General features: G+C 40.9%; 1 protein-coding gene across 1 annotated transcript in view; it reads right to left on the reverse strand.

Annotated features, from left to right (window-relative positions):
* Positions 1 to 708: 708 nt before the first annotated feature.
* Positions 709 to 22,969, reverse strand: part of LOC308295004 (transient receptor potential cation channel subfamily M member 4-like) — a gene marked incomplete at both ends in the record, with an annotated part of 50,883 nt that continues 28,622 nt past the window's right edge. The window contains 17 exons of the mRNA XM_080737940.1: positions 709 to 824; positions 1,491 to 1,533; positions 2,153 to 2,316; positions 6,578 to 6,747; positions 6,933 to 7,101; positions 8,527 to 8,701; positions 8,809 to 8,941; positions 11,394 to 11,482; positions 12,485 to 12,692; positions 13,030 to 13,148; positions 14,592 to 14,734; positions 15,681 to 15,810; positions 15,977 to 16,120; positions 17,240 to 17,338; positions 17,589 to 17,819; positions 21,013 to 21,083; positions 21,405 to 21,507. Coding sequence (XP_080594066.1) covers positions 709 to 824; positions 1,491 to 1,533; positions 2,153 to 2,316; positions 6,578 to 6,747; positions 6,933 to 7,101; positions 8,527 to 8,701; positions 8,809 to 8,941; positions 11,394 to 11,482; positions 12,485 to 12,692; positions 13,030 to 13,148; positions 14,592 to 14,734; positions 15,681 to 15,810; positions 15,977 to 16,120; positions 17,240 to 17,338; positions 17,589 to 17,819; positions 21,013 to 21,083; positions 21,405 to 21,507 — 2,307 coding nt within the window. The remainder of the gene's footprint in view (positions 825 to 1,490; positions 1,534 to 2,152; positions 2,317 to 6,577; positions 6,748 to 6,932; positions 7,102 to 8,526; positions 8,702 to 8,808; positions 8,942 to 11,393; positions 11,483 to 12,484; positions 12,693 to 13,029; positions 13,149 to 14,591; positions 14,735 to 15,680; positions 15,811 to 15,976; positions 16,121 to 17,239; positions 17,339 to 17,588; positions 17,820 to 21,012; positions 21,084 to 21,404; positions 21,508 to 22,969) is intronic.

Consider the following 22,969-nt stretch of genomic DNA (forward strand, 5'->3'; position numbering starts at 1 on the left):
CACACAGTCACCCCCCCCCCCCCAACCCTAACCCCCACCCTGATGCACAGAAATACAAGGAAGCATGTACAAACAGAAACATGCGCACCCCCCCCCCCCCCCCCCCCCCCCTAACCCCTCCAACCCCACCTTTACAATACCATCATCTTGAATTCACAAACTCAACAAAAGACACTGGTGTCTACATATTGACATGAAAGAGACAGAGGTGATTGGTGAACAAGATACAGTCAGCTGGGGAATTAAGGCCACTGTGTGTGGCCTCAGAGCATGTCCTGAAATTCCTGCCCTCCCCCAAAATACCCCAGTGTTCCAAAACTCAAATCCAAAAGGTCTACTCATTTGACCAATTAGCATGCAGCCTCTAGTGGTCAGATCGCTGCATTGCATTGTCAGTGCATGTTTTATGTCAATCAATCAATCAATCAATCAATCAATCAATCAATCAATCAATCAATCGACTGTTCTGGCTTTGATCAACAGAAGTAACTTAGTATAACTTTAATTTTAACTTAGTATAAACTTACGTTAAGTTTGATATGTTAACATTATTTTCTCAATAAAGTCTGTGGGTGTTTTGTCAAATATTTAATGAATACTGATGATTGAGAGGATGATTAATATCTACTGGGGTGATTTAATGGTGACAATCATAAAGAGATTGTTCTAATGTTATGTTGTTATTCCATAACTTTTGTGTATAGATTGTTATAAAGGCTGGTGGTGGTTGAAAGGGGTTTGGTCCAGGATGTTCAGGTATGCGGGGGTTTGGTCCAGGGTGCTTTGGCCAAAGTTTCCAAGATCTGACTGAGAGCATTCTCCACCTAGTGGACACAAACAGTAAAAACAGCTTACATTGCATTAATGTCGACATTGAAATGATAACACTTTTTGACAGAATGGTCTGGAGATCAACATACTGTGCAGTAAACTGTCATCACAGAACAAACATTAATGTTTATCTGTAGAACAGACTCTTGGGAGAGAAGAGATTTGAATAAACATCTGAACATTACCTTGGTCTCCAAAGCTCTCATTTCGGTTCGCTGTGCAGTGAACTGTTCAGTCAAAGAGGCTTTGGTTTCATTCAGTTGTTCAGTCAGTTGTTTCAGCTGATTCTGTTGCTGCTTCTCCATTCTGTCCACTCTGCCAAAACACACACACACACACACACACACAAGCACACACACACACACACACACACACACACACACACACACACACACACACACACACACACACACACACACACACACACACACACACACACACACACACACACACACACACACACACAGTTTAACATGGCACGACACAGCACGAGATTTTCAGTGATTTAAGTTCAGGACAAAGCTAAATTCAACTCCAGTACTTGAGTATACAGTAGCCTATAAATACTCCTAGTCATATAAAATTACAATTACAATTAGCATCTTACTTGTCAGAAATCTGCTTAATCCTCTCAGAGTCACTGCTTCTCTCTGTCTCACTCTGGGCTTCCAGGAACTTCTGCTTCTGCTCCCTCTCCCATTCCTAGCACATGAAGATTGAGGATGCTATGAATACCATCTACATCTGCTTCACATGCAAGTTTCATTCTATCTCACCCAATTCCCTGACCCAACAGTACAACATATTAAATATGACATATTACTCTGAGTGATTTCCAAAGTGCCAAACCGGAGTAATCCTCAGCAAAAAACAAGCAACAAGAGTTAGGTGGTAAGTAAAAATGGAGTAAGTAAAGTAAATGGAGTGTAAGAAAAATTAATAAGTACTAGAAAGTAACTATAACAGGTGAACATCAAACCTAGCATCTGTCTGAACAACAAAAATAAAATAAAATACCTGTGTTCCAATGGATACAATGTAGTTATTATTTATTATTAATATAATGAACTGTGTTCCAATTGATCCTATGTAGTTATTTTCTCACAAGCTCAAATTAATACTTTTCATTGGTTGAATATTCATAAAATCCACAGATACAGTTTCACAAAAAAAAAAAAAAAAAAAAAGCAAAACTACAAGCTCACAACGCGTTGCAACGTTGTGCGTTGTGAGCTTGCAGGTTGGCTATTTGTGCTACCTTTGTGTGACATATGGTGAAGTAGGACATTAATTTACATTATTATTCACATTATATTCTGACCTGGAGTGGGGACTGGATGGTCCTCAGAAGGTGTTCCTTATGAAACCCAGTGGACTGACAGGCAGAGCACAGGTCATAGTCAGCACACACTGTGCACACATACCTGGTCCCCACAATATCGATCTGGCAGCCGTCACAGATCCTATCGTGCAGGATGTTAGGATCTGGCAAACAAAACAAGAGGAATGTATTAGCCTAGTATGAATTCACATATAAAACTAGAAAACATGCTCCCCGCAGCACAGGTTTCGACCAGGCCAGGTAGCTTAAACTGACCTCATGGACAATGTTAATACTTTTGAATGGAGGTTCTTCCTTGGCCTACGGGGAGTGTGCGTTCAAATGTTCTCACCGATGGGCCCAGCAAACGAGACCCTCCTGAAAACTTTGTCAGGTTTTCAAATGCCATTTAGTTTTATGATTTATGATTACTATGAAGTCCAAATTAAGTTTTGTTCATAATTATAAACAGTGTTTCCAAGAGGGAAAAAATAAATAAATAAATATATATATATATATATATATAGGATATATATATATATATATATATATATATATATATATATATATATAATATATATATATATATATATATATATATATATATCAGTGATCGCGTTAGACCGGTAATTGCCGGTTTTGACCGTTTTTTTATGGCCAAGACCGGAAAATAAAATTCCTCCCGGACATTCTGACCGATTGAAAAACCAATGGTCATTTATCATTATCGCCGTCTGCTCCTCATGCGCAGGCTGCCTCTATCTCTCTCTCTCTCTCTCCCTCTCGCTCGCCCGCCCTCCCTCTCTCTCTCTCTCTCTCTCGCTCGGCTCGCTCGCTCGCCTGTCCGCTCTCCCTCTCTCTCTCGCTCACTCGCTCGCTCATTTCAGTGTCAGTTTGCGACACGCACTGCATAAGCCATGGGAATTAAGGAATGCACGCACGGTCAGCAATCAACCCATATGAACAAACATTATACACTTGTTTGAAGTTCTTTATGAGGAGATGGAGTGGAGACAGTAGGAAGAGCCTTTTCAACTCTCCTAAAGTTGCATAACATGCGCACGGCGCACTGTCTGTCTGTGTCACCACTCGACAGTGAGTATTGGATTCATTGCTGGTCAGATCAGATGAATCTATCAACCTTTCCTTATGAAGCAAATGCTATTTTTCAATATTCTTAAGTCAAGACATGGTATTGTAGGCCTACTGTTGGTATGAAAGATGATGACAGAAAGACCTTGTTGTGAAAGCAGTGTGCCACATGCAGACAGCCTGCGCGATTAGTCCAATAATTAATTCCCTTGTGCGAGATTGAAGCGTTTTTTTTTCTTTCTTTCTTTTTAGCCTACTTTTTCATTCAATTCGTTTTCAGTCCCAACTATGCTGAGTAGGCCTAATAGACTACTTTAACTGTTGCTATTGGCTGTTTGTACACCTGCTTGTAATTTATGCATTAAAATGATTATGTCCGGTATTTTCTTCAGATGTCCGGTAAATTTTTATCATGCCGGTCACGGTGACCGGCTGTTAAAAATCCTAGCGCGACCTCTGATATATATATATATATATATATATATATATATATATATATATATATACCAGTAAGACTCCCTAATCGGGAGATAAGCGACCGTAGGTGGCTTATCTCCACAAATAGGGCAAAAATTTGTTTTTCCAAAATCTTCCTGATCCATGTTGATGACATGAGTGTAGACATGCTGTGTAGTGATATTCGTGATTTTAGGGCAAAAACTGTAGGAGCAGTGTCCAAAAATGTGGTCATTTGGTCATTTTTGCACATTTGGTCATTTTTTACATCTGGGGGTCCCCCAGGGGCTCCGGGGGTCCTTGGAGGTTGTAGTTTGGCAGGCAAGGAGTGTGTGTGTAAAATCTGGCATGGATCGGGTCAACGGGTGCGGAGATATAAGCAGGGAAAAAGTGTGACGTGTGACGTGTGAGCACATTTGGTCATTTTTTACATCTGGGGGTCCCCCAGGGACCTGGGGGTCCCTGGGGCTCCGGGGGTCCTTGGAGGTTGTAGTTTGGCAGTCAAGGAGTGTGTGTGCAAAATTTGGCATGGATGGGGGCAACGGTTGTGGAGATATGAGCAGGGCAAAAGTGTGACGGACTCACTGACTCACTGACGTACAGACAGCCGGTGGAGGTTTTGGTAGTAAATGCGACCGGAGATATAAGCAGGGAAAAAGTGTGACGTGTGACGTGTGAGCACATTTGTTCATTTTTTACATCTGGGGGTCCCCCAGGGACCCAGGGACAGGGATCTCCATATATGGGCATAAAATGTATGTTAATTAGTAAAGCCAAGCAGGGCCTTGGCAAGTTAGGGCCTGGGTTTGATGACTGGGGATCATAAGGCATGAGGGGGACCCTAACAGGACATCATCTGGGAATGCCCATAGTGTATTATGGACATTTTATTTATTTTATCCTTTATTGATATATATATATCCATATACGGACTTAATATTAACGTTCTCGGGGAAGGTAGGGTGTAAATCAGAGTAAAGCAGGCTCTTGGCTAGTTAGGGCCTGGGATTGATGACATCAGAAATCTCCATATATGGGCATACAAGGGATTTTGTTTCTGGGAATGAACATAATATGGTTTAATTTTAGTATATCCTTTATTAATAATACTATGTATCCATATACATACATACAATATATTGTATGCCCATACATGGAGATCCCTATCTGAACCAGCCACACAGATATGGGCCATGCCTTTGCCATCTGGCCAGTGATATATATCGATGACATCAGGGATCTTCATATATGGGCATAAAAGTGATAACTGTTACTCGCTATCAGAGGCGCATCATTCTCTGCAGAGACACAGATGTGCTGGTGTTAATTCTTATGTTTGCATACCAACTGAAACAAGAAATGTGGATACATGAAAAAGTTCAAGATATCAAAATGTCAAGTGAGATATTATAAGCCAAGGTCTGTTAGCATTTAATGTTCTCACTGCCAGTTCACTATAGGAAAAAAGAGAGCCTGGAAATTGTTCCAGACCTCAACTTTTACCAAGTACAGCTACTATCTCATTATTAGTGTGTATGCACACTCAAAATCAACCAGCAAATCAATTCATGCCGTTTTCTGTGGCATGTTTTGAAAACTGAAAGCCAATATTGATACATTGCCGCCAACAAGTGATGCCTTGACTCTGCACATCATGAGGACCCACTATCAACGAGGGTATCCAAAGCTACCCTCAACAATCAATTGTGTCTGGCACATGGTAGAAGGCAGGTTGGTCCCCCAGCTTTAAACTTAAAAACCTCTTTAGGCCAGATGCTTGGAACTTACAGTTTGTGGATGCAAGGCAAGTGGAAACCAGTACAGGGCATCGTGTTGGTCGTAAAAGAGGGATTTACTGTAGTGGAGCATATGGATGTGCCCGTGCAGCTTGGTACAAAAACTAATTTGACAAATTAAGAAATAGACCTTGAGTAGTGCCTCAAAAGTTCACCAAAATTGTATGTTATTACAAGCATTTTACTGTTATTACATGATTGTATTATTATTATTATTTTCAAATTATTTGACCATACAAGAGTGCTTCTTGTTTACTGATTACACATATTTCCATTATTAGATAATACCCAGGACGGTACAGTTTGCCATAAGCATTGAGTGTTGTCATATTGTCTATTTAGCATGACACATTAGTCTTGCTGTTATTCTTTGACCTTATCCATTTTGGTGTGATGTGTGTTTTGAATTGTGTAATTTCTTGTATACTCAAAATGGACAAAAACGCCATTAAAGAAGTTGCCTTTTACCATAATATTTACAAATCTATTGCAATACCATTCAAAATAACTTTCCATATTGTTCTTTTATCTATGTCCTTCAATATAACATGGAAAGACATACATTTTAAAGTAAAGAATGAATCAAATGCATATGATGTTTAATCGGATTATTTGACTATAGCATGAAATGGGCATTCAAATATTGAAGGGCTTATAAAAGTTACCAGAAAATGAATTCAAAATGCCAACCACCTTAAAACATCTTCTATGGGTACCTTCTAACACAAAAAAAAGGTTGTCAGCTTCTACCCAAACATAGCCGCAAAACTCATTTCTGAAGCACTTTTCAGTTTTGGCCCCTTGACTAAGGGTCACTTTTCTAAAAATCGACCTGTCCAGCTTTTTTAGTTTCTAGTTTTCAATGTTCATTTTAGGCACAGTTACACAAACAATTTTGTACAAATTAGATTATTTTTCAAAAACAATTAATCTGTAAAGAATTGTAAGTTACAGAAGTTACAAACTTCAACTAGTGGTCAAATCACACAATAACCTTTCCCTAAAGATAGAAGATTATATAAATCTTTATTCTATTACTGACCGTTTCGTGGGGAAGCTTGAGAATGGTTGTTTTCTTTACAACATTGATCCTTGCAGATTTTCTTTAGAAAAGAGGAGAAGAGATAAAGGTGGTTGATGATGATGAACGGAGGAGCCAAAGAAGGACGGGACTGGTACTCCATCACAAGCTGGTAGTGCTGGAACCTCCAGTAGAGGTCACTCTTCTCCTCCACCTTGTTGAAGGTGTTGCTGCATCATGGGGTGAAGGCACAAAACAACAAACTATCAAATCAAACCACTAAAAAACTAAGACGAATATGAAATAAGAAGTGATAGGAAGGTGATGACATGAAGTAAGATCAGAGATGATGAGAGGAGCTAAGAGTTGAGTTCAGGAAACCAAGAAGAGAGACAGAGAGAGTCTGGTTTTCTACCTGAGGATGGCGATGAGCAGGTTGATGAGCAGTATGTTGGTGACCAGCAGGAAAACCACCAGCAGAACCATCACCAGCCAGTTGTTGTACTCACTCCTGCATGGCTCAGTAACGTCATCTATCAGTGTCATGTTTTTGGTGCAGTTCTGCTCCCATTCTTTGCCGTAGACTGTATAAAAACATGAAAAAAAAGGATTGTGACATCACCCATTGGTTTCCAAAGACCCGTTTTTGAAGTGTAACCTCAGCTTAGTTTAGTTTAGTTTAGTTTAGTCAATTCTTAATAACATAAAGCAGTGTTTTTCTTTTCTTTTCTTTTTTTAATCATGGTTTATTTATTCAGCATTTGAGAAGCGGACCACCATTTGATGACATTTAGGGTGCGTTCGGAAATGCACACCTGGTGTGCTGAGTGCGAGCACTGACCGACCCAACTCAGAAGATGGGGTTTGTTGGTGTGGTGCGTCAGTGCGGTGTTTTGATTCTCAGCTGTGAACAATGGCGTGCAATGAATGCACTCTACAACGTCACCGCCACTGCACTCACTACACACCCAGTGCGTATTTCCGAACGCATCCTTAGTCTCTCAGTTGTCGTTGGATAAGATTTTGTCCACAATTCTATGCTGTATTGATGTTGGTGCCATAGGAGAGATAACAGGCAAACGTTGATCAAAATAACAATTCTTCTGATCTACATTCTCTATCTCTAATTGTGTAGTTCTGTAAAAAAAAAAGAAAAAAAGAAAGAAAAAAAGTAATCCGCTACTTTACAGCGTTACCTTCTGAGAAAAGTATATTGTTAGATTACTTTTCCGTTACCGACAATTAAAACCCACCTGCGAAGATGTTTGGTAAAATCCAGAGTTCAGCCTACTGGAGTGTTGTGGAGCTGTGCTGGGCTTCACCGTGGCTAATTTGCATTGAAGTTGATCTCCTCCTTTCACCAATGCATCTAAAAATAGTGTGAATACTTCCACAGCCTTACTAAAAGGCAATCACTGTCTTCTCTCAATATCTGGCATGTCACACATGTGCGACTAATGAATGTAAACAAGACCCTAACGGCACGCCGTCACTCGTGTGTGACACCAAAAGTAGTGACCCATTGAATACTGTAGATTAGGCACAGATTTTCGTGTAGTAGTGTAGGAGTGGGACGTACGGGAGTGGGACAAGCATCTTGCATGCATGTCTCCGCTGACAGAGACGCAGACAAGCTCATTCATTTAGGAAACAGCGCAAATGTGTCAGATGGATCAATTTTCCTTTGTGGCAACAGAAAGAATAATAGGTCTTAAATGTAACTAAGTAATGAGATTATTGTTTGGAAAAGGTAACTATAACAAAACTACTAAACTGGCAAACTAACAAAAAAAAGTAATCTGTTGCAGTAACGCCGTTACCCACAACACTGAAATTAGGTAATGCAGACGTTTAACAATAATTAACTTGACTTGAGAGTGTAAAATGAAACCAAATGGACCCTGGACCCACAAGACCCATTTAGTTTCATTTTACACTCTCAAGAGTTAAAGATCTAGTGTCCATTTGGTTTCATTCACACATGTGCTCACACACAGACACATACATACCATCTATTTCCTCAAGATTTAAATCTCCAAAGATGTAGAGGTACGGTCTGTAGAACACTCGACGGAAGATACGATCTGGGAAGGGATCAAATGGATACAGCAGAGCCTGAGTGGCTACTCCATATGCCAGTATCCACACCCCCAGGAAGAAGAGGAAGGAGATGACATCTTTCATCTGAACAGTGAGAAACAAAGACATTATTTTATTCGTTATAATATCAGTGACCAATGAGACCTTAACAGCATGATAAAAGAGCATTAATATTTTGTCTTATAGCTTACCATTTTGCCAACTATGATGATTTTTGGTCCCATTTCTTTGTGAATGGTGGAGATGTGAATGAGACGGAGTGTGAAGACCATGTAGTCGATACACAGGACACCTCGTCCAGCCTCATAGGACCACTTGAACATCCTGAAGCACACAAGCAGAAGAAAACACATTTCATCTCAGTTAATTCATTTTAATGAAACTCCTATAGTGATATGCAGTAGGAACCAAATAATGCGCTGTGCGAAGCCCTGACGTATATGTTGCAACTGCTTGTATACTTTCCGGCTCTGTCCACAGAACTGCCTCAGTAAAGTTCAAACATTTGTCAAGTTCATTACATCAATAATTATACTGCCATTGCAACACGGGTCTATTTGTAGCTAGACAGCTAGTTGACAATTCCTGGGATCCTCCAATAAAGACACAAGGTGTGCATTTTTGGAGACGATTAATTGTCATACAAATAATCGCAATTGACAAATATTGTACATTTATTTCTCCTTCATTATATACCACTGTGATAGTATGAGCTTCCATAATACATGTACTGTACACCTTAATGAAGAAAAGAGCAATTTAATTGCTTTTTGAACATCAAGAAAGACAAAAATGTTAGGGAGGGACTAGTGGAAAAGTAGTCTGGGATCCCTTCACTTTTCAGGGTTTGATCCAGTCGGGAGTGGAAACCGCTTTACGTCATGTTGTAGTTGTCAAAGGACTACAATTTAGCCGGAAAGATCAAACCGGATTCAGTTTTAACCCAAAATAATTCCCCTGCACTCAAGGACATACTTTTAGGGCCTACCTAATAAACCCCTTGATGCGGCGTAGTTTTGCTTTTGGAAAATTTGTTTGGTATATGCATCTTTTAGTCCAACTCGTAGCGACTGGCAAGACTACACTAGGCTACTCGAGCATTTTAATAGGGATTGAGGAAACAAACGGGGGGAAACCAAAACAAAGCGACGCCGCTTCTTCTGCTTGTGGTTTCCGTCTAGACCGGATCAAACAGCCCGTTGTAAACGATCGCAAGGTTAGAGATCGACCCAGTAGAACTAAAAGACAAGTCGTTTTATATTTGGCTGCAGTCTGGTGTTGCGCTCAGCAGATCTACGAGCTCGCAACGTGTAGCTTTGACGGGTTAGACCATAATAATCGGTGTACTTAGCTTTCAAATATTATATTATCTTTTAAATTGCTAAATCTAATAATCTAATAATTGCCCTTTTTTCAATATTTAAAAAATATAATTAATTTATCACAAATATCATAAATATTTTAGATAAATAGATAAATGAATACATGGTGATTCTCAGGTCTTAATCTGAGTTTTCTATTCTCTATTCATAACACAAAAACATAAATTTGAAAATGAGTCTTTTTCCTTAATTTTCATTTTTCCACCTGAATGCATTTTTGAAAAAATACAGCAAATCTGTCCGGGATTAACCTGACTTTCGCCAGATGGTTTGCAGCATTGCGTATGCCTGCATAACGCTCTGCTTCTACCATCTGGACTCGGTCCAGCACAACCGATGTAAGGGGCGGGCCATTTTTAGCAGGTGATTGGATATGGCCGTGCCAACTCCAACGACTCATATTGGCCTGTCTGCATGACGTTGCACCCAGAATCCGCCTCCTGGGTTTCCACGTGGTCTGCAATCAGACTCTATTGGCTCAGAGCCGCTCAGAGCCCGCCCATAGCTGCCGCTGATTGGTCCGGCCAGGGACATTCCGAAGGGAACCCCTCCTCCGCAAGTGAACCCAGATGGTAAAGCAATGCATAAGCAATGCTGCCACCATCTGGCGAAAGTCAGGTAAGTCCGGGATGCTTCAGAACGAGAAAATGAAAAATAAACTAAATGAAAAATTGAAATTGGGGCTCCAAAATGCCCTTTTCCATTTTCTAAACCTTTGATTCTGCACCAAAAGTTAGAAATTGAAAAAAAGGACTCATTATTCGTTTTTTCGTTTTTTCTTTTTTTTTTATATTGAAAAAAGGGCAATTCTTTTTATTATTACATAATAGTAAACAAATAAACAAACGTTTGAACACTAAGTACACAAATTCATAATCTATGGCTAGATCAGATTCTGATGGACAGACCGCTGCCGTTTTATTTCCAAGTTGGACGTATTTTTGTGGGTGGTGGTGGGTCTGTAGATGTGTTGTATTAACACTTCTGAATGGCACGTGGCACCTTTTGTACGGCAAAGTTTACAGATCGCTTCCTCCACATTACTGGGCTCTCTTTTATCGTTAAGCTTAACACAGAAATGTGCCCACAGCGGTGCGGTGGTACGAGGCTTTGGAAACAAACTTTCATCCCCATGACAGAAACTAGTTATCTTAGCCTATGCTAGCGCATCTGACCAAGACGACCTGACGACGACACAAGGACAACACATTAATAGCAGTGTGGCCGCTGCCTGCTGCGTGTGCGTGCAGCTGTGTGTGTCATTAGCGTCTCAGTTCCCACACCCTAGGTGGGCACTGCCTCCCCCTGGCCAGCCAGGGCACCTGATGGAGGGGAAAGGAACTGGTTGGAATAACGTGCTCCTTCCACGCGCTACGTCACAGCTGTGTACCAACCTGCAGATGAGACCAATTATGAACAGAATGATGGCAGCGACGTCACACCAGTTCCACAGATCCTGCCCGTACAGCCTTACAGAGAATGCCTGGAAGTAATAAATACATCAATCAAACTGAATCAAGTTGATAGATTACATTTACATTTAAGCCCAAGGAATGTTTTTTGTGCAAAACGAATGCTTCCAATGGATTCAGAATCATGACAAAACCCTAGTTTGACCCCTCACATGCTACATAAAGCATTTATCTTTAGTATTTTCTTCTTGTATAGTAAAGTTAATGGGACCCCAACTTAGATTGGCTCCCACAAAGTTTCCCAAGGGAGTTGGGTTGGAACAAATTCAGGGGTGATAGTAAGATAAGATTTGCACACGTCTTCCACGCTCAGCCCACCCCCCTTGGATTTAAGACTTTGCACGCACCTGATTACTGTATGCTATATTATTATTTGTCTTTAAAGTTGTACCATGTAACTTTTTTTATAAAACAAATCTTAAAATTGTCCTAACTGTTAAATCGCTAAAGTTTTAGAACACCCACTCCGTTATTTTCAGCTTCTGAAGCCTTCTCTTTATATGTTTTCTTCTTAGCAGTGACAGGGGCGGGATTTCGCGCGAAAATGACGTAATCTGCATCATCTGTATACGTTGTGTATACGTTGCCCAATCACATCGCCGATCATGCACACATGGTACACTACCGGCCAATCACAGCACATCTTGAAGTGGGGTCGCCATATTTGTAGTCGCCCGTGTGTCTCTTTACTCAAAAGGTAATCTCGCCTACCAGGCAGGGTGAAGTAGTCCGTTTCTCCGGAATGCCTGAACGCACAGGAACCAGGGACCCCTCTAAAGATAGCTCTCGGCGTTGTGGAGGCAGACGCGGGGGTGTGAAGGTACGAAAAACGGGCGAAAGACGCGAACGCGACCGCGGTTTGCTATAGGGCTACTGACCACTAGTTGAGCATCTTACACAGTATAGCTTTAAATGTCTTGATGAATTGAATACACAGTACCTTAATGTATGTTTTTTTTTTTTGCAAACTGCTAATATCAATCAATCAACCAAAAGAAGCTCCTCCCACTCACCTGTCGGATCTCCTCACATAAGAAGGTGAACACCCAGAAGTACAGGAGGTATTCACAGATGGACGGCCCACTAGGGGGCGGTGGCTTAAAGTCCACCAGCAGCACGTAGGCAAACAGGAAGAGGAAGAGGATGTACATCACTGCATTGCTCACAAAGGTAGTGATGGAAGCACTCCAGAACTGACGCCATCTTGAGTAGCCTGTGTCACTGTGAAATGGATGAAACATGATCAACCCTACAAAACTATACTCGCCGTAACACAAACACTGTGGCTTAGAATTGATAAAAAACGGTCCTGACTGAAAGAAAAGATTTTCGCAAAATAAACAGGACATGCTTGGATTACATTTACTCTGATTACTTTGCTCGACAGTACTTCAAAGGTAGGTAAAATGGGGGGTTGCCATGGGCACCAGCAAATTAAAAGTTGAATAATTCTGGGCACCCGCTGTGTTAAACAAATGATGAATGTCATTATAATGTCAGTAATGGCTATAACATATGGGACAACAAGTGTATTATTGTGTTAAACATGGGTGCTAACCTGTCCTTGAAGGTGATGAGGTTGGTGCAGAGCAGCAGGGGGCAGAAAAAGGTGAGAAGGAACTTCCACACTGGAGTGTCTCTCTTCATGTCACCCCACCAAATCTGAGACAGCATGGACTGAGAGGCAGAACAGTTTTAGCCTTTTTATGTGTTAATGTCACACACAGATATGTGTAATTTAATTACTGTATGTCATTTGATTGTCTGTTTTCATAAACTACAGTCTATTCCAAAACTATTTTAGGTCCTCAGAACTAATAACAGGATTAAAGGGATTAAACCCGAAGGCTGATTTTGTAGTTTGTTTTCATGGTTAAAAACTACAGCAGGGTAAAACATGGCAGGCTGCATAAGGCGGACCTTATAGTACACAGTAATGTAAGCAACTCAGCTGCATAAGGCTGACCTTATAGTACACAGTGATGTAAGCAATAGCTGCATAAGGCTGTGTTATTTGGCAAAGCAACTTTGATTATGTGCTTCTTGTAAACTTGTAACTAAGTTTACATCTCTTACAGCTCAAGACCTATTTCTTCACTCTTGCTGAAATTTTAAATCCCTGTGCTGGTATTCATGTCCGCACTAGTCTGAATTTTTTTTTATGATACAGCGCTTACTGATATTTTAAATATTTTTTAAAGTTTTATGTTTTTACGCTTTATTGTAATCATGTCTACTTTTTATGCAAGCACTTGTGCTGCATTTCATGTCATGAAATGAGGCTACACTGTAGCCTCATTTGGTTCCCAAACATTGGGAACAGTGCTATTTGAGGTGCGTTTTTTTTTTTTTTTACTATAATTTTTATCCCACGATTTTGCAACCCATTTTCACCCAGTGCCAATTGCCTATGTAATCCTGGGCTCAGCTCTCCCTCTGCCGTGCCTGGGGAGACAACGGACTGACCTCATGCTTCCTTCAATGCATGAGTAGTCCAAGTTGTTTCTTTTCACCTGACAGGGGGGATTTCCCCGGGATGGACGTAGCGCGTGGAAGGAACACGTTATTCCAACCAGTTCCTTTCCCTCCAATCAAGCGGGGAGGTATTATTGAGACCAAGATTACTGCATGTTTTTGTGAGGGTATCAACCCTAGGAGACACGGGGAGAACATGCTAACTCCACACAGAAAGGCCCTATCGCCAACCACACCTAGGGTGTGGGCGCTGATGACGGGGAGGGAGAAACACGCCCCCAGCACCCACAGCAGGAATCGAACCCAGGACCTTCTAACTGTGAGGCGAAGCGCTAACCACTGCCCCACCGTGCCCCCTGCGGTTGGTTGTTTAAGTTGGAGAAAATGTAGACAAAATATTTTCCCAAATATGGATATGACCACACTGTTTTGTAGGAACTAGTTATAATTATTATTCTTTTTATTCTTTTTTTATTTTTTCAAAAAATATTAAATCCTACACTCAGCTCACAGGAACTCTTCATTAGGCTATAGACAAAGCAGTCATTTTACTGACCACTCTGTGTTGCACATGTACAGTACCATAACTCAGAATCATAACTCAGACTGTGACCAGCTGAACCAGACAGTCTGAAATGGACAAACCTCTAATCCATCATGGTTGAAGAAGAGGAGTGATTCAGCAGCCATAGCCATCTCAAAGCAGTTTGTTCCCCAGACTGGAGACACTTTGTTGAGCAGCTTGAAGGAGTTATTCTCATCGTTCTGGTAACATGGACCCATCACAGCTGAGGTGAAAAATACCACACAATGAAAGTATTATAATATTAATAATAACTAGAAATGTAGTTCCTGCAGAAACTGCGTAGGCTCGCTGAAAACACACACAAAGTATATTTGTCTGGCATTTTGAAATAAATAAATAATTTCGCTACTGAGGGACGTCATTGTGGGACAGCTAAATATTGTCTTGCACATGTCCAATTATTCCCATAAAGGCCAAACCTGCTGAAAATACCCACAAACTATATTATGTACAGTACTAATTGAGCACAAGGAGATTATGACGCCAGAATCCGAGAGATATTGTAATGGCTATTTAAAGCACTTCCAATGGGAAAACGGAGAGGACTTCAGCAATTACACCTCATCCCTAATGGTAGACACAAATCATGTCTTACATAAGACTTTCTAGCACAAAGAGTGTGGAAATAGTATATTATGTACACTAGGAAATGCAAACTACCCTCCTCAGACACTAGTATATTATGCACAGTAGGAAATGTACACATCCCTCCTCAGAATTTTGATTCAGCTCAAGGCTAAGAAGTAATATAAATGGTAAGACAGAATTCATTTCCCATATGAAAAAATATAAAATATTGATATTGTAACAAGAAAAATACAAGCACACATAACTGTGTAAAGCTGAACAAGTTGAAGTTTGAACGGAAGCTGTAGCTCTAAAAACAAACAAACAAACACACACACACACACACACACACACACACACACACACACACACACACACACACACACACACACACACACACACACACACACACACACACACACGGCTGAAATGGTTGTTTAGACATCAGGGCAGAAATGGGTCTGGGAGAGCAGGTCGATTCCTGGATTCCTGGATTGTGAGCTTGTTTTTAAACACTGGATATATCAGTTCAGGAACAACAACCTAAAAACTTGAGTTTGATGATTTATTTAAGGTCTCACATTGTGCCAGGTTCTCGAACTTCAGTGACAGGTCTTTCATAGAACGTTTGGTCTCTGTCTCATATTCCATCTTTGACATCTCTCTAAGCATCTTACAGGCACTCAGAGCATTCAGCACTGGCTCCTCAGTCTAGGAGATGGGCAGAGAAACAGATGGACAGAGAGACACAGAGAGAAAGGGACAGAGGGACAGAAGGGCAGAGAGACAGGGACAGATGAGCGACAGAGACATATGACTGGTTACAGACACTTTCCCCCCCTTCTTTTTAGCCTTCTCTGAGCATCAGGTGTTTTACCATCTCCCAGAAGAAGACAGCCATGTCACTGTGGTTCTGCAGGACAGCCCAGATTAAGAGATCAGTCCAGGGGGATTTACAGGATTGGTTCCTGTATTCTCCATCCATCAGGTCTTCTCCCTCCTCCATCAGCTTTCTGACATGCTGAGGAGAGAAGAACAGAACTATGAAGAGGGCATCTAAGATAAGCTTTAAATGACCAATTTTAACAGATCAGGCTTATATTGCTAAAGGGTTAGGGTTAGGGTTTGTATTTGATTTGTAATTGGAAAAAATATGCTATTTGCAAATATTTTACCCCATCATAAATCACAATGTAGGCATAGTTACTGTATGTCTGTTTTACTCCAATGTTTACAAACATCAACATCAAACAAAATATAGAAAACAAGCTTACAAATCATTTATATTTTGTCTATAGCAGGGGTTTTCAAAGTGGGTGACGGGGCACCCTGGGGTGCCGTGACGGCAATCCAGGGGTGCCGCGAGATAATTTGATAATATTTGGAATTTAATTGACACTTGAAACAATTATTTAGTATAATTTTAAACTTGAAGTACAAAGTTATTTTCAGTCAGTTCTAACCAAAATGGCTATATCTTTTTTTTTATCGTTTTGTTGGTAAAGTAAACCCTGCTTCATCATACAAGACTGTCACACAAAACAAGTGAAAACAGCCGATCTACAAGCACACAGCGCCTCCCGATGCGAAGCGTTGTGTGCTTGTAGATCTGCTGTTTTCACTAGTTTCGTACATTTTGTAGATGATAAATACAAAACGAATGTTTTTGGACACCCGACAATGCCGATATGCTATAAATATAAGGTACTGGGAGTGAAAATTATAATGTAGGGGTGCCTCGGATTAAAAAAATATTCATGGGGTGCCCTGAGACAAAAAAGTTTGGAAACTCCTGGTCTATAGTGTTAACTAGAGAATAAAATAATTTCTCCAGGGCTATTTGTTTACATTTATAGTACTGAGCAGGCCTTCATTGACTTAAAAAATGAAGAAAGCAGAAGAAAGCAGTTATTTAATTTGATAAAACAAACTGTGCAACAGTTCATTATTTCCCTCTACAGTAAATATCCACACATAAAATAGCCCATCTACCAGCTTACAACACGCAACAACACTGCACATTGAGAGCTTGAAAATCTGCTGTTTTCACAGAGTGTTTAACCCCAAAAGAGGGACAATTGGGTTCACGTTTAAATAGTGGATGAAACAATATAACAGTATCATATGTTAAGAGGAATACCTCCAGAGCCTTCTTGGCAGAGGTGAAGTCTTCTAGACCCAGAACAGTGAAGTAGAACAGCTTCTCTTCACCCATTAACTTCTTCAAGACAAGTGACACCTGGAGAGACAGAGAAGAGGCAAAGAAATAAGACAATCCTGTCACAGAGGACACATTTCTCAAATCAGGATTTGTCCGATTTCTTTCTTTCTTTCTTTCTTTCTTTCATTCTTTCTTTCTTATGTTATTCACCAATGGTGCTGTTAGTTTAATTCCCCCTCTACCAACCTTACAACATTAAGTAGTGAGTCAAGGTCATGTCCTCAGAACCACTGATCAAAGATTATAATCTGTCTAAACCTAAACCCACCTCAAACAGGCTGATCTCTTCCAGAGAGTCTGAGGTTCCAAGTCTCTCCTTCAGGCGCTCCAGTAGCAGCTTGTAGAGCAGTGTGCCTTCACCCACTGTGCTGTAGAGTGTCTCCAGGAAGCCATAAGTCAGGTATTCCTCGAAGTCGAACTTCTTCTCAATGAACAGACGTACAAACTGTGTCTTGCCATTGATCAGTGCGAACGTCATGCAGTCCTTCAGAGCTTCATCCTGTTGGACACAGTGGAGGTAAAACAGGGACAGATTAAACAACTGTTTTTAAAATGTAGAAACAAATAATAATAATAATCATTGGCGGCCTTAACTATGTTTCATTGGTTTCAATTGAAACGGGCCTCGGCCGTCAGGGGGGCCTCCGACTGCCCGTCAGTCGAAGTACAAATGATGGTCAATGCAAATGATCGTCCATCGAAAACCCCCTCTCACATTTGGGCCCCCTTTAACGTGCTAGTTCTGCCTATGTCCTGTTGCCAGGGGGGACTCCGACTGCCGGTAAATCTCAGTCCAAATAAATGACGGTCAATGCGAATGACCCTCCATTGGAAGCCCCCCTCAATGGGCCCCCCTCTATCACACTGTCGCTGTGCCTGTGACGCTGCAGTGCACACCGATCGGCTTGACTTTGTAATACGAGCTAGGCGCGCGGTTTAGTTGTCGGATGGACTATCAAAACAAGTTGTTATTAGTTAGAATACATCACAGCTAGAGCCTTTCAAACGAGAGGGCACTTGTGAGTAAAGTTGGCAAGATTGTTCAACCACTAATTAACAACAATGCACGCTCATTTTAAGATGGCAACAACAAACATGGACGTAACACTGGTCTGTCTGTCGCATCCTATGGTCGTATCCAGTCAGATGAAACACGGTGTTAATCATGTCATGTGGACAGCTGGACACGTTACAACGTTACCTTGAATGGAATATATATCTGAGGAGCAATTATTTTGTCAACTTCCCCAAAAGGCTGTCCTGTCCTATTAAACCAGACGCTGGGACAGCATCCACTGCTTGTATCCACAATATAACTTGTGAGTATCCTAATTTATTACTTAACATGTCACGCCGATGCGCAAATGGTAATGTGGGTACAGTAATTAATGTACAGTATTTGTGCAAGTTGGCCCTACAATTGTGGATAGCCTATGCATTATGTTCAAACAGTTCAATCCAAAACATAATGCTTATGGTTGTGTTAGGCTGCTTTTATACGGACCTGGTTGTCATTAATGCATACAGATATCTATGAAAGGTCTTTTTATTAGATGTCTGGTAGATTTTAATCGTGCCATGTCACGCTGACCGGCAGTTTAAAATACTAGTTTGATCTCTGGTAATACAGTATATTTTTAGGGAAAAAAAAAAATACTGTGTATAAAAATATACACAGTATGGGGGGGCCTCCAAATTAGATCTTGAAACGGGCCTCCCAATTCTTAAGGCCGCCCCTGATAATAATGAATGGTAATGAAATAAAATGTGGGCTGATGTTCGGAAATGTGTTTGGTTTATAAACCCAACACCACGACGTGGTGAATAATAACAAAAGGCTTACTTATAATAATCTGACTATTAGGCTACTTATATTACAAAATAAAAATAAAAAATAATTTTATTTTGACCTCCCCCACCCTGCACAAGCACTTGGAGTTGTAAGACTTGAGGGGAAAGTCCTGTTCTGGCGAAGCCCGAACTGGCGAAGTGGGGATTTGTCTCCTACCGTAGCGATCTGGCGAATCGATTGTCCACGACACTGCAAGCGGCGCGAAGGCCAGCGGACCTTGGTCCTGCTCTTCGCCCCCGAGCGCCGCAGGCGCGAGTGGCCGCGAAGAGCGGGCCAGGGCCGCGCGGCCGGCGGAGCGCCGCGCGAGTTACGAAGCCGTGGTGAATGCAATCGTTATATTTATGCCCAGGCCGTAAGGCCTGGGCAAGCGCACGATAAACGCCCTGTCCAGAAGACGTTCGCCAGATCGCTACGGTATCGGACATTTCCCCACTTCGCCAGTTCGGGCTTCGCCTAAAAGGTACGTGCCCGACTTGAGGCATTATATTTTGTAGCCTATAACACGTTTCTATTTTCACAATTTCTGCCTCTAATATTTGACAATTTGGCCAATGTTAATTCTTTTATTTTAGGTATTAAAAAGTCCAGAATGCACATCAAATCTTTGGATTCAACTGATGCAAATCATAATGTGCGTGCCAGTGCAACCAGACTATAGTACTTGTCTGACTTTCTTTCTTTCCATCTTTCCGGATTAACTTTATTTTTCCGCGCTACTCCTCCCACAGTGGTGGCACGCACTTGGGCCAAATCATCCAGCTTCATCGGGAATCATCTGCTTGCATTTTCCAAAGAGATACAGTCTTATAAAGTTTAAATCATCTCCTCCCACGACAACAGCTGTGGGCGCGACTAACTCAAACACACATGTGTGTGTTTTGTCACGCCCATTCAAAGCAGTGCTTTGAAAGCACGCCAGGTTGAAAGTCTGGTGACGAGAGGTAGTTTGGTTATCTTTATATCTGCTAAATGTAGATAAATGTTGCCTGGCTCCAGCCAATAGACCCGCCCACTCTCTGAGTGGACAGCGCAGAGTCTGAAATCAGGCTAAGATAAATGTACAGTCCTTTCATTGTTTACCATTGTTAACAAGACATTTGGCAAATGTTTCTTTTATTTATAAAGACAGGGGTTCCTTCACCAGCACATTGTTTCAGATGATTGTGTTCATTTTGGTGAAATTTACTAAAGATTACTAAAGCAAGCCACTGGCCTGACAATTTAATATAGCCTACATTATCCTGAGGACACAGAAAGCACCATCTCAGGAGTGTTACCGCTGAGTTAAAATATCTATCAACCCAAATTAAATTAATGATCGCAAACATGAAACGGTTTGACTCATGTCTCGCTGTCGACTGTAGCTGCAGGATTTGGTCCCGTATCAAGAGCATAAAGATCCCTTCATCTAAACATCGTATGAAGAATGTAAAGGCAGTCACGGTAACCTACAGATGTCTATTGTTCCAACGGTGTCAAAAAATGCATTGATGAGTTGTAACCGTTTAAACCGGGTTGATTTTGTTAGCATGCAGTGAATTAATATGGATGCTATTTCCTTGTTGAGAGCGTGCCTTCATGTTAACCGCCATGGGCAGTCCTTTCATTAAGATGAGGAAGGATTAGGAAAGGTGGTTGGTCTTGTAGGAAGAGGCGGAGGGACTGGTTCAGGTGGGTGGTGCTAAGGTGAAAACCAGGTATACTTGTGATTGTGAACTGGTGAGTGTGGCTATCTTAATACCTGATGATCATATTTTAAGGGGGGGCATGTAAATACTAGGTGGCAGTATTTACATGCAGTGATTATACCTTTATATGTGTGGCTGATGTTGTTTCTAACCTTCCAGTTGATGTTGATGTCATCATTGAAGAGCTGCCTGCTGGCAAAGTCTACTCTGTTCCATCTCATTGCTAGAATCAGCTCCTTACAGTAAGGGAAGGTATCACCTGATGCACGCTGCTTACTGGCTGAAACACACACACACACACACACACACACACACACACACACACACACACACACACACACACACACACACCTTTTTCCAAAAATGCTTTGATCGCAGGGCGACACTGGGCTGCGACACTGGGCTGCGACGATTGACCGCGGTTAGAATTTTTGATTTCCGTGTCTTCAAAATAAAGCACAGGGAAAATGTACACTTGGATAATTACAAAAAATAAAGGCACTAAAATATTAAACATAATATTACTTATTGTTCTATGTTCTACCTGGCATCAGGGCTTTGATCATGACTGTATCAAAGTCTTCTGGTCTCTCCTTCTCTTCATGGTAGAATGTTATCAGATTCCTGTTCTGGTAGATGCTCTGAACCTGAGGGTCAAGGTCAAAGGTCACAGCAGGGGCGAATTAGACATTTATGCAAAACAGTAAAACTTTGAGTTTAGCTGAATCATTGCACGCGGACATACACACACCATACAATTCAAAATGTTTTTCATGTATTTTATTATTCCCAGGGTACCCCCCCCCCCCTTTTTACAAAAAGAAAAATCTGTAGGGGGAGGAGGGTGAAGAAAAAGAAAGGCACTGCATCTAGACTTGTGTGTCTCGGTTTTGGTTTTTGTCTTTGTAGATGATTGCACAATTTGAGGCATTACAAAACCTGATATTAAGTTTACATCCTTGAATGTTAATGTCTGGGGATCCCGGTCAAAAGAGCTAAGATTCTAACTAAATTGAAAAAAGAGAAGAGATTCATTTCTTCCAGGAAACCCACCTATCATGAACGGAGCATGATAAATTTAAGAAATTTGGATACATACAAACATATATACTAATACCCGTAAAAAAGGATTAGCAATTCTGATCAAGTATATCAAGTATATTTTGAGTGCCAAAAGGAAATAAAAGACATAGAAGGGAGATTTGTTATTGTTAAAGGGACTATAGATGAAACACAAACATTGGTGAACATATATATATACGCCACAGGAGAGCGATAAACAGTTCTTTAAAATGTTATTTGATACTATAGCTATGGAAACAGAGGGGGTATATTGGTGTGCTGGTGATCAAAATGTAGTTATTGATTATAACTACCAGTAGTAATAGAAATAAGATCTATCTATATCAAGGCTAGTTAATGGGAAGAAATGGGCTGTATTGATGTTTGGAGGGATTTTGTTCACCCTTTTCGGACAGATTACATCCACTACTCACAGTCTCACTCGGTTTACAGCAGACAATTACTATACACAGAAAGAAAATAGAGAACCAATACAGGACTGCCATATTGGAGTAACTGATGTGTCAGTTAGACCAAAGTGCTGTTTACATGAGGGTCTGTTTGTAAGACAGACAGAGAAATACAATATGGAGGTTGAATACTGGATTAATAAACCACCAGTAAGACGCCTAAGGGCGAAAAGCGAGGTAGTGCAGGACGTACAGTTTCATGACAGCACTGGTACAAGGTCAACTAAAAGGAGAACCTAGAAAGCCGTATGGCTTATTTACACAGGAACCACTTTATGTATCTCATAACATTGAAAGACAGACGGATAGAAGATAGTACTTTAACTAGGATAACATCAATTTCAAAAGCAGAAAAAGGATAACATCATACAAAAGCAGAAAAAGGATAACATCAATTACAAAAGCAGAAAAAGGGGAAGGGAAGGGGGGCTGGGAGCATGGGGGCTTAGTCTATTTACAAGTCTCGAGTCTTGTAAACACAGGACGGAATTCATTTTCAAGTGTGATTCGAGTTACCGTTGGTTGTTTAGGTTGGACAAAATGTGGTCAAAATATTTTCCCAAAAATTGATAAATAT

The sequence above is a fragment of the Nannobrachium achirus genome, assembly GCF_963921795.1.
Source record: "Nannobrachium achirus genome assembly, chromosome: 12".
NCBI lineage: Eukaryota > Metazoa > Chordata > Actinopteri > Myctophiformes > Myctophidae > Nannobrachium > Nannobrachium achirus.